Here is a 12,462-nt window from a genome sequence, read left to right on the forward strand (position 1 = left end):
TCTTTCTCTCTCTTTCTCCCTTCCTCTCCCTCCATCTGCCTCCCTTTCTCTCCCTCTGTCTCCCTCCCTCTGTCTCCCCCAGACTGCGCCTCTCTGTCTCCCTCTCTCTGTCAACCTCTGACTCCCTCCCTCTCCCTCTGTCTCCCTCTCTGTCTCCCTCTATCTCTCCCTGTCTCTCTCCCTCCCTCTGTCTCCCTCCCTCTGTCTCCCTCCCTCTGTCTCCCTCTCTGTCTCCCTCTCTGCCTCCCTCTCTGCCTCCCTCTCTTCCTCCCTCTCTGCCTCTCTCTCTGCCCCTCTCTCTGCCTCTCCCTCCCTCTCTCCCTCCCTCTCTGCCTCCCTCTCTTTCTCCCTTCCTCTCCCTCCATTTGCCTCCCTTCCTCTCCCTCTGTCTCCCTCCCTCTGTCTCCCCCAGACTGTGCCTCTCTGTCTCCCTCTCTCTGTCACCCTCTGTCAACCTCTGACTCCCTCCCTCTCCCTCTGTCTCCCTCTCCCTCCCTCCATCACCCTCTGTCATCTCACCCCGTGTGTGTGTCAGCCCTCAGCCCGGGTTGAGACAGCTTCCCAGCGCGCGCATACAGCCGCATTGAGACAGCTTCCCAGCGCGCACACACAGCGGCACCCAAGTACTTCACAGGTCTTTAAAAGACCATTTACATGTGAATAAAGCTTTGTTGTATTTCACCTCTTAGGCCCCTGCATCTCCACTTTGACAATCACTGGAATCCCCCGGGCCCCCACAGAGCAGAGTCTCAGAGTCCGGGCTGCTGCACCCGGCAGTGTTTGCTAACACTATTTAATTTTTCTTTTTAAAACACAGGTAGGATGTCTGCAAGGTCCGCGTGCCGCCAAGGAAGGCTTGCCGGGCCGCTGGCGCCCCGCGGGCCATACTATGAGTAACCGTGTTCTACAGTAATCAGTGTTTTTAATAATACTGAGGTTTTAATGCGCCCAGGGGCCATTCTTCTTACCTATTTGGTTCTTGCATGCACAAACGTTTGGAAAGAATATACTGCAGTGAGAACGAATCAAGATTCAAATAAATGCCATACTAGTTGAGAACACAGTTCAAGTTTTACCTAACTGCTATACGAGCAAGTGTAGTAAACTTTGCATTAATCTCCCAAATTCGAAATATCTTTTTAATCTCTCCGCATGCTGCTGTGAAATATAGCTTTAATTAAGACCCCCCTCCCTAGGCCCTAAAACCGGTCTTGTGCAGTGGTACTGTGTTCTTCCTTTGGTCATATTTCAGCAACATTGTTACTGTGCATCCCGATTTGGAGTGGGGCGGGGAATGTATTGCAGCATCACATCCTGTTTGAATGATTGTAGTTGTAGTGTGTTGTAATCTTACTGCATTCCTGTGCTTGTGTATAAATGTCTTTTTGTCTAGGTTTGGACTTTAGTATCCAGCTGTGTCCAGATGTGTCTTCAGCTGGGCACGTTATGATTGGGCTTGATGATTTGGTTAGTTTTCCTAGCAGCATTTTCGTAGTGATTATTGACCAATCTAATTACGGCTTTTGTAAATTGCTTGCTTCCTCAGCTTAGCATATGGCAGGTGGTGATCCTCATTACTCTAATTATGTTTCTATTCAGGGCTAGAATAGATTATGGAGTTTCTCAGCTGTAGGAAGACAATTGTGATATAAATTAAATGTGAGGATCATGTGGGCTTCCGTTTTCAGTAGTTCTCTTTCTGTACCTCCTGCTCTTGGGTAGGGTTTATTTGACACAAAACTGTCCATTGGAGGTCCTGTTTGTTGTAATTTGAAAATGTTTGACTAACTGTGCATTCAAGGTTTTGCACTTTATCCTTGATTTGTGTTATGTTATCCTTGATTTTATATTTTGGTCTGTTTTCAGGATACATGGACCCAGGATGGTGTACATAACACATTGTGTATTATAGTTAGTGAATTCCATATATTTTATAATTGCATTGTTGTGTATAAATCAATTTCCTTAAGTTTTCAAGATACATACACTGCATGTTCCTTATTTATGATGTCCTATTACAGGCGTTAGACCCCACATAGTTTGTTGACTGTTAGAGCTTTTCTTCTGGTTGGCATCTTCTACTTTAACCTGGTGACCTTGCACATTTTGTTAGAGGCTAAGAAGAAATGTTGGTTTCGGTAAAGGGTAGTCTAATTATTTTAATATGTGTCAGTTTTTATTAGTGATCGTTTATATGCTGGATCTGTGTTCTCTGAAAGTGATGGCACATATAAGTTTAGAAGGTTGTTATTTTTTTGTCTGAAGGGGTACTTGGGAGGTGGGTTACAGGCTTTTTTTTTTTACTTCTAGGAAATAGTTTTTGGGAATATTTTTTTAGCTTTTAGTAATTCATCTGCATGCTTATAGTAGTCTTAGTTTTTGAAACAATTGCACCTAAATATGAAACATTGGCAGTAATGTGTTTTCTATTTAGTTTCCTGAGTGACTGCTTTTGAAATGTTAAATTTTGTTCTTGTCCGTTTATTTACAAAAGAGACTGTTTTGCCCTTCTTCGTGTTGTATCCACAGATGCAGAAAGTTTATTCTTTCTTTGCTGTAGTTGATCGTTGTAGGAAGCTGGCTCTTTATATCGTATACATAAAGGAGGTATACCGTGCAAAGAGTCTAGGTTTTCCCTTACCAGTGGACAGGGGCTTGCCCTAGCAATCCCAAGGTGCTCTTCTAAGTATAGTGTGGTCAAGCAGCCTTAGGCTGATGGGAGAGGAGTGAAAGACATCCGCTGCAAACACATAGCCAACAAATGACACACACAACTCAATAAGGAGATCCACACCAATTTATAAAAAATTACCACATATTTTTATATAACTTTAGGCACCAAGATCATCAAAATCAGGTAAGTACTTTTTAAAATAGCAGGTTTGAAGAAAACAGGTTTTTAAATTGTACTTGAAGCACTAAGCGTTAATGTTAACTTAGGAAGAAAACATGTATTGCATTTGAGCACTCAACAGCGACTTGTGGGATAAAATCTTCTGGACTTGGAGTGTGTTTGGGGCAAGGTCCAAGGCAGCACCAGCAGTGCAGTTCGGGCAGAACTGGGGTGGCCGGGTGCAGAGATGCCTTACAGCATCGGGTGCCCCATTCAAGTCTATGGAGATAGGTCTATTAGAAAAGAGGCCGCAGGCCCAGACTATGGGACCATTCAGACTGAACCAACAAGGGGGCTCAACTTTTGCGATGTTTGGAACTTGGGGACGCCTTTGGTCCTCTTCTTGAGGGCTCAGGGGCGACGGGTGCAGAGGTGTCTTTAGGCGTCAGATTTTCGTCACCGGGAGTACTCGCGGTAGAGGGGCCCTGCAAACGGAGGCTGCAGTCTGCATCAGAAAGTCCACAGTGGGCAAGTTCAAGTAGACTTTGTCTCTGGACGGCCGGGGAACCGTGCTGGCACTTTTGGCCCACTTCAGCTCGGGCTTGGAAGCACGGGTGCAGGGTGTTTTGCGGTGTCGGATTTCTGTGGTCTGGAGCACTCAGTCTTCCTTGGGATGCCTGCTGGATTCAGGGAAGCAGCTCCACTGCTCCTCCAGAGTTCTTGAGTCTTTATTGAAGGCAGGCAGTCCTCCCAGGCTTTGGAGGCACAACAGCTGCAGGATCAGATGTCTATGCTGCATGTTCGACAGGAAACAGCAGACAGGTTGGAGGGCTAGTGCAAAGTCAGTTGCTGTTCTACAGTCTTCTGCTTTTGCGGCTCTTCAGTGTACTTTTTCTTAGGTTGTCAGGATCTCAGGACCAGGTTGGCACCGTTAGCCCACTTCAGCTCGTGCTAGACGGCTCGGGTGCAGTGGTGCTTTCCGGTGACAGGTTTTCACAGTCTTGGAGCCTCACAACTCAGTCTTCAGTACCTGCAAGATGCAGGGGAACAGCTCTGCTGTTCCACAGGAGTACCTCAGTCTTTGGAGAAGTGCTGGCAGTCCTCTCAGGCTTTGGAGTATCAGCAACTTGCAGGGTGAGAGTACTTTGGCGCAAATGTCGAAAACAGGCGACCAGGCCAGCAGGGTTGGTGCCAAGTCAGTTGCTTCTTCTGCAGTTCCTGCTTTTGCAGCTCTTCGGCCCTTCCTCTTCTGTTGGTAGGCAGGATCTGATTTCCTGGTGTCAGGGCTCTCCTAAGTACTGAATCTAAGGGCGCTTAGGGGAGTATCGAGTAGTAGCTAATGGGCTTCTTACCCCTGTGGTTCTACGTCCGTTTAATGACCACTTCCTGTGGAAGTGGGCATAACACTGTCCCAAAGATCACAACCAGCAAGATGGTAACCACTGAAAAGTTACATCCACTTCAGGTATCCCAGTTTAGGGGTGGTACTTGCCTGAGGATGTACACACCTATCTTGCTTAGCTAATTTTCCCGCCTATCCAGGTGTCAAAGGGCTCTGGACAAAGGGGGTTGGTTTCCTCTCTTTGTGAGAGAAGCCAGATTTGCATACCAAAGGCGGTGGGCCTCTTTGAAGCTCCCCTTGCCTGGAATGCTAATCTGCAGGTGATCCTGTGGGCGGGCGGTGCAAGCTACCCTCTGCTCATGAATGCTTGTTTTATGGCCCCCTGAGAGCAAAGTCCCACACCCGTCGCAGGTGGCAGACTGGCGAAAATCAGTCAGTCAACCCACCAGTAATTGGTAGGTTTTAGGGGGCACCTCTAAGGTGCATGTATTAATACATTTAACACTGGCATCAGTGTGGGTTTATTAATGCAAGATGTTTGATAGCAACCATCCCTATTTTCAGTGAAGACATCATGTAGCTGAGGAACTCGTTTTCATCAGTGTCCAGTACATGCTTTTAAAATGGCTTCCCTGATCACTTGTGCTGACAGTAATGGAACTGACCAGTACAAGGGCATATCTGCTCATGCAGTTATTCCCCCACCACATAGTATAGTGCACCCTGCCTTAGTGCGCTAATGGCTGCTGTAGGGGTGACTTACTTATACTGTGTGCAGTGTTGGCAGGCAAGGCACACAGGCTGTGTGCCATGTTGTGTTCTCATTTTTGTCTGCACCAAGACACGCAGCCTGCAGTGGCAGATTCCATGAGCTCGGTGAGGGTTCCCTTAGTGTGGCACTGTTCGGGCACCCCTTGGGGACCCTTTTTTGTACCTCAGGCCCTAGGTCCCAGGGGTACCATTTACCAGGGACTTGCAGAGGATACTAAAGGTATCACCAATTGGGGGGAACAATCGCACAGTTTTAGGAAAGAGATCTGGCCCTGGGGACCCAGTTAGCAGGAACCCAGTGCACTTTCAGTCGAAATTGCATCAAATACCATGCAAAAAGTGTCGGTGAACATATTAAAAAGATCAGTTTCCTACATTTGTAGATTGAATGCCTAGCAGGTGTCTATTGATAGATTTGATGGAAGTTAAATAACTCTGTGGCTCTACCCCTTTGAATCAATATCAACTCTTTAATGTAAATTTCCAACTGTAGTATCTAGTTGACGAAAGGATGCTTTCAGGCGGGTGTATTCACAACGGGGCACGTTTTAGTACAATAGCCATACTATTTACATACTACATGATTCTATTCCCATAAACAATGTGTGGAGTTCTCCTTTCCTTTCATTGCTGAGATCACTGCACTCCTGAGCCTGCAAAGGGGCAGTAGTTGGAAATCGGGGACAACTTCTTACAAAATGGGTGGGGTTTACGGAAAAGTAGGCAGGTGTTTAGCCCACTGATTAAATAGTAAGCCTGTTGCTATTCACAAACTATACTTCTAAAGTTATCCAAGCCCTAAAGGTGACAAAATAGCAGTAAATGTACTCCAGCTCAGACTTGGAGTATGTCAACTGGCACTCATGGCCCCTCACAGGTACTGCAGCACTACTCCCAGAGACCAATATGGAAGTGGGGACTTTAAATAACACCACATAGGAACACAGTTAAATGTTTACAATTATTTAGACTGTTAAGATATATATTTTTTACTTTTATTTTTTTAAAGTATGAATTTTTATTGGATTTTCCCAAAAAATATGTATACATAAATATATAAAATGAAACTTTAAAACATTTGTGAAAAAGTTAAAAATAATGTAACTTCTACACAACTAAATGTAATATGTGTATATATATATATATGTGCCATTAAACCGATAAATTGCCCCCTCACAACCGGAGTGGCTCGTTCATTCTCGCTGAAGGAAGCGGGGATTACCCTTTGTGTTTGTATGTGTATATATATATATATATATATATATATATATATATATATATATATATAGTAAAAATGTTAACTCTGGGTGGATTTCTTAACTATATATTCTTTAAGAAATATTTATAAATGAAATAAATATATTGTAATTCATTATTAATGAATTATGTATTTTAATGTTCTGTATCATTTTATTTGAATAGTTCTATGTTTCGATGAAATATTTTAAGTTATTTTACATTTCTATTTTATATTAACATATTTTAATATTTGTTAAGCTTAATAATGTCAGTTTTGATGTACTCTGTGTAATATTGCCTTTTTTTGGCGGGATTATCCCCATTTTGTTTTTACTAATGCTGCTGTTTTTTTCTACTCTGGTACTAGGACTTTGTTATCTAGGTCCCAGTGCATCTGCTCTGACCTCTAAAGATTGGCTATCTTCTAATTGGCTGTGTTACAACTTTTGTATGAGCTGTGGCATATCATGCAGAAATACACCCATGGAATGAACAGTTAACTGTCACTTGTAGACTGCAGCACATATTGTGCCATCCACTAGTATGACAAAGGAAAACATGCCTTCAGGCCCACCATTTAGCCTGACTGCTGCAGTGTAAAACCTGCAGTGTGAACTGTTAAAATATTTCTTTTTAACAGATAAAAACCTACCATTTAAATATTAGTTAGTCGCCCTATTTAAGACTAGTAGCCGGCAAGGTAGGGTGTATTAAAAAAGCAGGACATGTAGAAAATCAGCGTTACCATGTCCTTACAGTGACAAGGCCATACAAGCTATTTTCTTTGTGGCAGGTCTCTAAGTTATATTGTGATTTTTATTGTATTGTGTTAAGCCTGTCTGCCGCAGCTACCGGTGGTTGAGCTCGGGTTTAAAGTACTGAAACATTTGACTGGACCTCACAAGAACGTGACTTTCTTACTTGTGGTGGAAACCAATCCACCCCAATAAACCACTTTCTTATATTTTCCCATGGGCAACTCACTGCAGCGGCCTCCACCCATGTTTGAAAATTTACTAGTAGTAGCTGTACACCTTTAAATCCTGTTGTTGGAGGTTCCACCAGGGGGTAGATTTCCACCTGAGTGCAGTAGTAGAATTACATGTAAATGAATCTACGTGTAAATTTACATTTGTTAATCAGACCCCAAAAGTTAAATAGTTTTTAAGCTCAACCATAACTAAATTGGCTATTGTTGAAGTCAAGCTGTATACTATGGCTACTCCTTTTATTTGGCAGTCGAATTTTTCTTTAAAGGTGAAAATGTATATGTTGACGGTGATTTGAGCCGGTTAAAAAATTTAGTGATTAGATATTCTGCATTATCTTTCCCTTTGATTTGAATAAACTTAATTACCTCTAAGGTTAATTCTTAACTTATATTGGCATACAGTGCTTGGATATCTAGTGTTGAGTATATTTTTTTCTTTGTTGAATGGTAGGACGTCAAATTTGTTGATGGTATCTTTTATGTCCTTGAGATGTGCATAATGTTTCAGGTATAAAATGTCTAATATACGTTTTAGTACTGAGTTGCACCAGGATATAATTGTTCATTTTGGTAGGTTTTCCAAGCTTTTGTGTATCTTGTGTAAGACTTAAAATACGGCCCTTCTAGAGTGTTTTGATATAGGTAGTTATATTCTTTTTATAAGAAATCTGTTAAATTATTTTCGTAATGGACCGCACTGGTTTATTTCTTGTCACTAGTTGGTAAACAACAGGGGAGTAATTCAACCTTGGTTATAGGTCGACATGCTTCAGCCCACATGTGAGTCCCCACTAGGAGTCAGGGTTTTATTCACGTCTGGCTGCAGTATGTAACACTTCCGTAACTGACTACCTAGTATTCTACCGGTGCCTCTAAGGTGTGTGTAATATATTTGAGGTGTGTGAAAAAGAAGAACAAAGTTAACTTTTTGCTTTATACAGTACCTAGGTTTTTTTGGTTGGACTAGTTGTTGAATGTCCCACTGTTTGTGCTTCTTCGTACTTCAGGAGTCTTTAAAGATTGTTTGTTCCCCTTATCCGCTCTCTGGCCTATACCTGAATCATAAAAAATTCCTACTTAAGGAAGTGAACCCATTTATGAGAAAATGTCTTCTCACGGGTGAGGAGTGGTTCCTCTGATGAAACATACCACCCTTGGGTTAGTGGGGACACACTGTTCTTTAAATAATGTAAGCAAAAAAGGCCTATTCGAGATAGTTTGGAGGAAATAAGTGGAGATCACTATTGCAGTTATTATTTTGACCATGATATTTATCGGGTTCCAAGACTATGTCCTAGAGTACTGACATCCATACATTATTCTATACTTCTAAAATTTCTAAATAAAGAAATTCTTCGGTTCTTACATATATTGATACAACGTTCCATTATAGTCTTGAGTTCATTTATTGGGAGTATCTGTATTTTTTCCCATTGCAGTATTCAATCAAACCTCTCCATCATTCATCCATGTTCTATCCGTTTGTCTTTCAGTTAATCAGCAGATATAATTAACTTGAATATTTTAGTAAAAAAGCAGCATGGGTAAAAATCCTTTTTTTGTGTATCTTTTATAAACGATCTGGTGACCTTGGTGAACGCATAGAAAATAATTTTTAGCTTTGAGTTAACCGTGGTGATTTAAAAACAAATACAGGATGTTTTTAAATAGCTTAATTGTGTTTTTACTGAACCGCAAGGAAAACAAATATTTAAAAGCTTACCTTCATGTTACAGTTGCTCTGCCTCAGATAGAAAAAAAAAACCTATCCTCCTGACTTTCTCTCATCTTGTGGATGACATGTCACATTAATCATGCAAAGTCAGCTCTGAAATACTTCTCTGCTTCAATGTTGCTTGTATTCTGAGCTCAAAGATTCTTTCCTAAGCCTGGGCAAGGTAAACCTTTTTCATAATGTAATGAGTAAACAGTTCTCATTGGTTTGGATTTATTCAATGGCAGTATCTCAGTCTCACTCTCTGACCAACCCTGCGTCAACTACTGTTAGTCATTGCCTTGGCAACCTATTTATACCACAGTCAGTCCACATCCACAGGCTCCACTTAATTTCTAACTCTCCAACTACTTGTAGCGATGCGCAGCCTCAGCTCAATTTGTTCCACTGCTGATCCATTACAATGAATGGTTTTGAGGCCTCGGATGCCACTCTCATATTATCAGACTGTATCTGCCATAATTAACTTGCGATATGCAGCTGAGAAACTCTCATGAAAGTGACTGGACTTAATGATGACGCTGTTCCTGTTGTGTTAACGATAATCCGTACCATCAACCTTGAGGTGCATATTTAGATATCTGAAAAGTCTTACTAAGGTTGTGCCTCTGTTCTACTTTGGATATCTTTCACCTTAAACTAGAAACAAAACAGGTTGTATTAGGTTTCAGTACCTCTCATGTGGAATCCTAAATATCTTTACAAGCGGTTGTGCTGTCCCCTCAGTTGTGTAATGTGGTTGTAAATAGTCATTATTACTACAGTCTCCTAAATATTCAAAAGTATTTCTTGAGAAAATACAAATGTACCTTAGAATAAAAGAGTCACTGTGATGGCTAATCTAGACACTGGGTTTTATAGCCTCTGTGGAAATGCAGAAGAAGAAACTGGGAGCACAATCGGAATTGATAAACATGCAGCAGACAAAGTCATTACAGTTGAATTTTACAACCACAGTAAGCATCCACAAGCATACTGCATAGAATCCCCTTCGTTAACAAAAAGATTAATACCTCAATTAACCTTTAGATAAGCAACACAACATATGATTTTTAACCACTATGCTTCAGAATGTCCAAAACTTATGTCAGGAGAAAGAGGGACTGCAAGATGGAGCAGCAAATTTGCTTTGGCTGTACCAAAATTATACAAATTTAACATAAATGCCTCTTCAATGATCACTGTGTGATAAGCTGAGTATACTACTAGCAGCAGGTGTTTTGACCTGTGTATGTTCTTTACGTAGGCATGTGTCCCTCGATTTAGAAAATAAGAGGCTTTCATATCTAATGTGCTATAATTGTTCATTTCAATCAGTTTCTTGGATATAGCTTCTCACCACAGTTTTTTTTTGCTTGTAGGATGGAACCGAGAAAATCTGGGATTTTATGCGAACACATGACAGGTAGACCTGATTAAAATATGCATCATCGTGTTACTTGTACTTTATTTTTTTTCTGCTTCAGTTGTTGCTGCTAGCTAAATGCTGACATGTCATAAAAGTGTGAACTGTAGAGAATGCAGCATGTTTTAAAATTGTTTTCAATACAGTGCTACTCGAATGTCTCTCATCATGGCTAAGGTATTTACTAAGATTTTGTCCCGAGAACCTTTTTCAGATTCCTATCTCTCTAATTCGTCTTTTTCTCTTTATCATTTAAAAAATTATAAAAGGAATTGAGAAGGAGCAAAACCAGTAGGTTAGGTAGAAAATGTAGAGCTCCTATCCCAACAGAAACCGTAAAAACTGATTATATCAATGCCCTCTAACAACTTTGTATTTATAGTAATGAAAGGAAAGGGAATTAACTATTATTAGGTTGATCATCTTGCCACTCTACAGTACTAGACTTTCTTGACTGTACCCCGGGTTGCCATCAACACAATCTACTTTGTAGACTGTCCACACACATTCAGACTTCACCTCCAAAAAGAGACAAAGTCCGTAAGCCTTGACTGCCTTTGTATGCGTGGGCATGCTGACATCACCATTCTGATGTTGGTTTGAGTGGACTTGCCCATAATGCCGGGGTGGTGGACTCACACAGCTCAATGCTGTCACTTGGATCCACTTACTCCTTAGTGGAACCATACTCAGTTCTGAACCAACTTGCTAGACCACAGTCTGAACTTCATTTTACATTCACAGCACTGGAAAGCTAATGCAAAAATATTTTTTGAAAATATTTTTATAAAGGTTTTACGGTGTATCACAACAAACCAGTGCATAGCAAAATCAAAAAGATGCCTGCAGGCTTCACTCGGAGACAAGTCATCAGACAGTTGGCATAATGGAGGTACAGTTAGTGGGAATAATAAAGTCAACATGCTCAGCAGAGAAAGTGCATCCCTTTACAAAATAGCCCTGAGACCGTACGAATGCAGCATAAACAACATAGAAGCAGCCAAATACCCAAAAGACCCCATCCAGGATAGCTTGAAGAAACGGGGATATCTGAGGGCCATGAGGGCACGCCAGCCGAAGCCAGACTCACTTCTCCAGCATCGGAAGTCTGCATGACGCAGTCAGAGGAAGAATCATCCACAGCCACCCGGCACACCGATCCATTCTCGAGCAAGATAACAATGGTATCCCATGCAAGTAAAATCAGTATCTTTCTAACTGCTCTCTATGAGCCCTAGCCGCATACGCCTTCTAATCGAAGTAGTGTAGGCATTCAAGTAGCTCAAACAGCTTCTTTTGCTCCTCTAGCAGGGATCCCCTGTAATGTGGGATCTCTTCCAGCTCACCTGAAAGACCATCCAATGCTCCCATCATGTTTTTTGCTCTAATGTTGATGATCGAGCATTGTCATGTGCCTGACCTTGATGCTGCACCATGTATGTAGGACTTGTGCCTCACCCTCCACAGATGTTGCTCAACTTATGGTCCAGCTGCAGGTGGCTGTCTCCACAAGCAGACTTGTTTACTGAGCTACACTGAATGCAGCTTGTCCCTTTTCTTGACCCCGACTAAGACTCCTGTGATCCAAGCAGCTGCTTGATCACTGTGCAGCATAGTGTGGTTTCTGTGGTGGGGGCTCACCGCCTCCCAACAGGAAAAGGACACCAATGAAAATCAGGTTCCAAACTGAGATAACTTGAACACTCGCAAACTAGCACAGTGCTTGGCTAGGCATTTGAATAATCCATGTGCATTTAAACTTAATTATGCGCAAAAAGGCTAGTGTGCACTTCAGTTATAGAGTCACCAAATGCACACTCACACATTATTGTTAATGGCATAAACTTTCTCAAGTTCATAAGGATTTTGAATAATAATAATAACAACTGTATTAACAATAAAAGTCCTATCATTTTCTAAAAGGATTACATGGCTTAGACAGACTATTTTTTATGAGTGGGACCACCTCAGCTAGACATTCTACCCAATAACTTCCTCTGGTTGTGCGCATTGACTGTTCGACCGCACTACCTCTTGAAAGTAAAGCCTGGAAGAAGACATTTGGCAATTCAGCAAGCTTGTAGTTGTAAACAGTTTTTGCATTTCTAGGAATAGCAGCAATAATTATTATGGCCATTGCCTGTCT

General features: G+C 41.6%; 1 protein-coding gene across 6 annotated transcripts in view; it reads left to right on the top strand.

Annotated features, from left to right (window-relative positions):
- NUDT14 (nudix hydrolase 14) overlaps positions 1-12,462 on the top strand; it is a 411,355-nt gene that overhangs the window by 161,771 nt on the left and 237,122 nt on the right. For all 6 annotated transcript variants that reach the window (XM_085626220.1, XM_085626223.1, XM_085626222.1 and 3 more), the window contains one exon: positions 10,273-10,316. In XM_085626220.1, the coding sequence (XP_085482346.1) occupies positions 10,273-10,316 (44 nt within the window). The remainder of the gene's footprint in view (positions 1-10,272; positions 10,317-12,462) is intronic.

Source organism: Triturus cristatus, chromosome 9, assembly GCF_964204655.1.
Source record: "Triturus cristatus chromosome 9, aTriCri1.1, whole genome shotgun sequence".
NCBI classification, from domain to species: domain Eukaryota; kingdom Metazoa; phylum Chordata; class Amphibia; order Caudata; family Salamandridae; genus Triturus; species Triturus cristatus.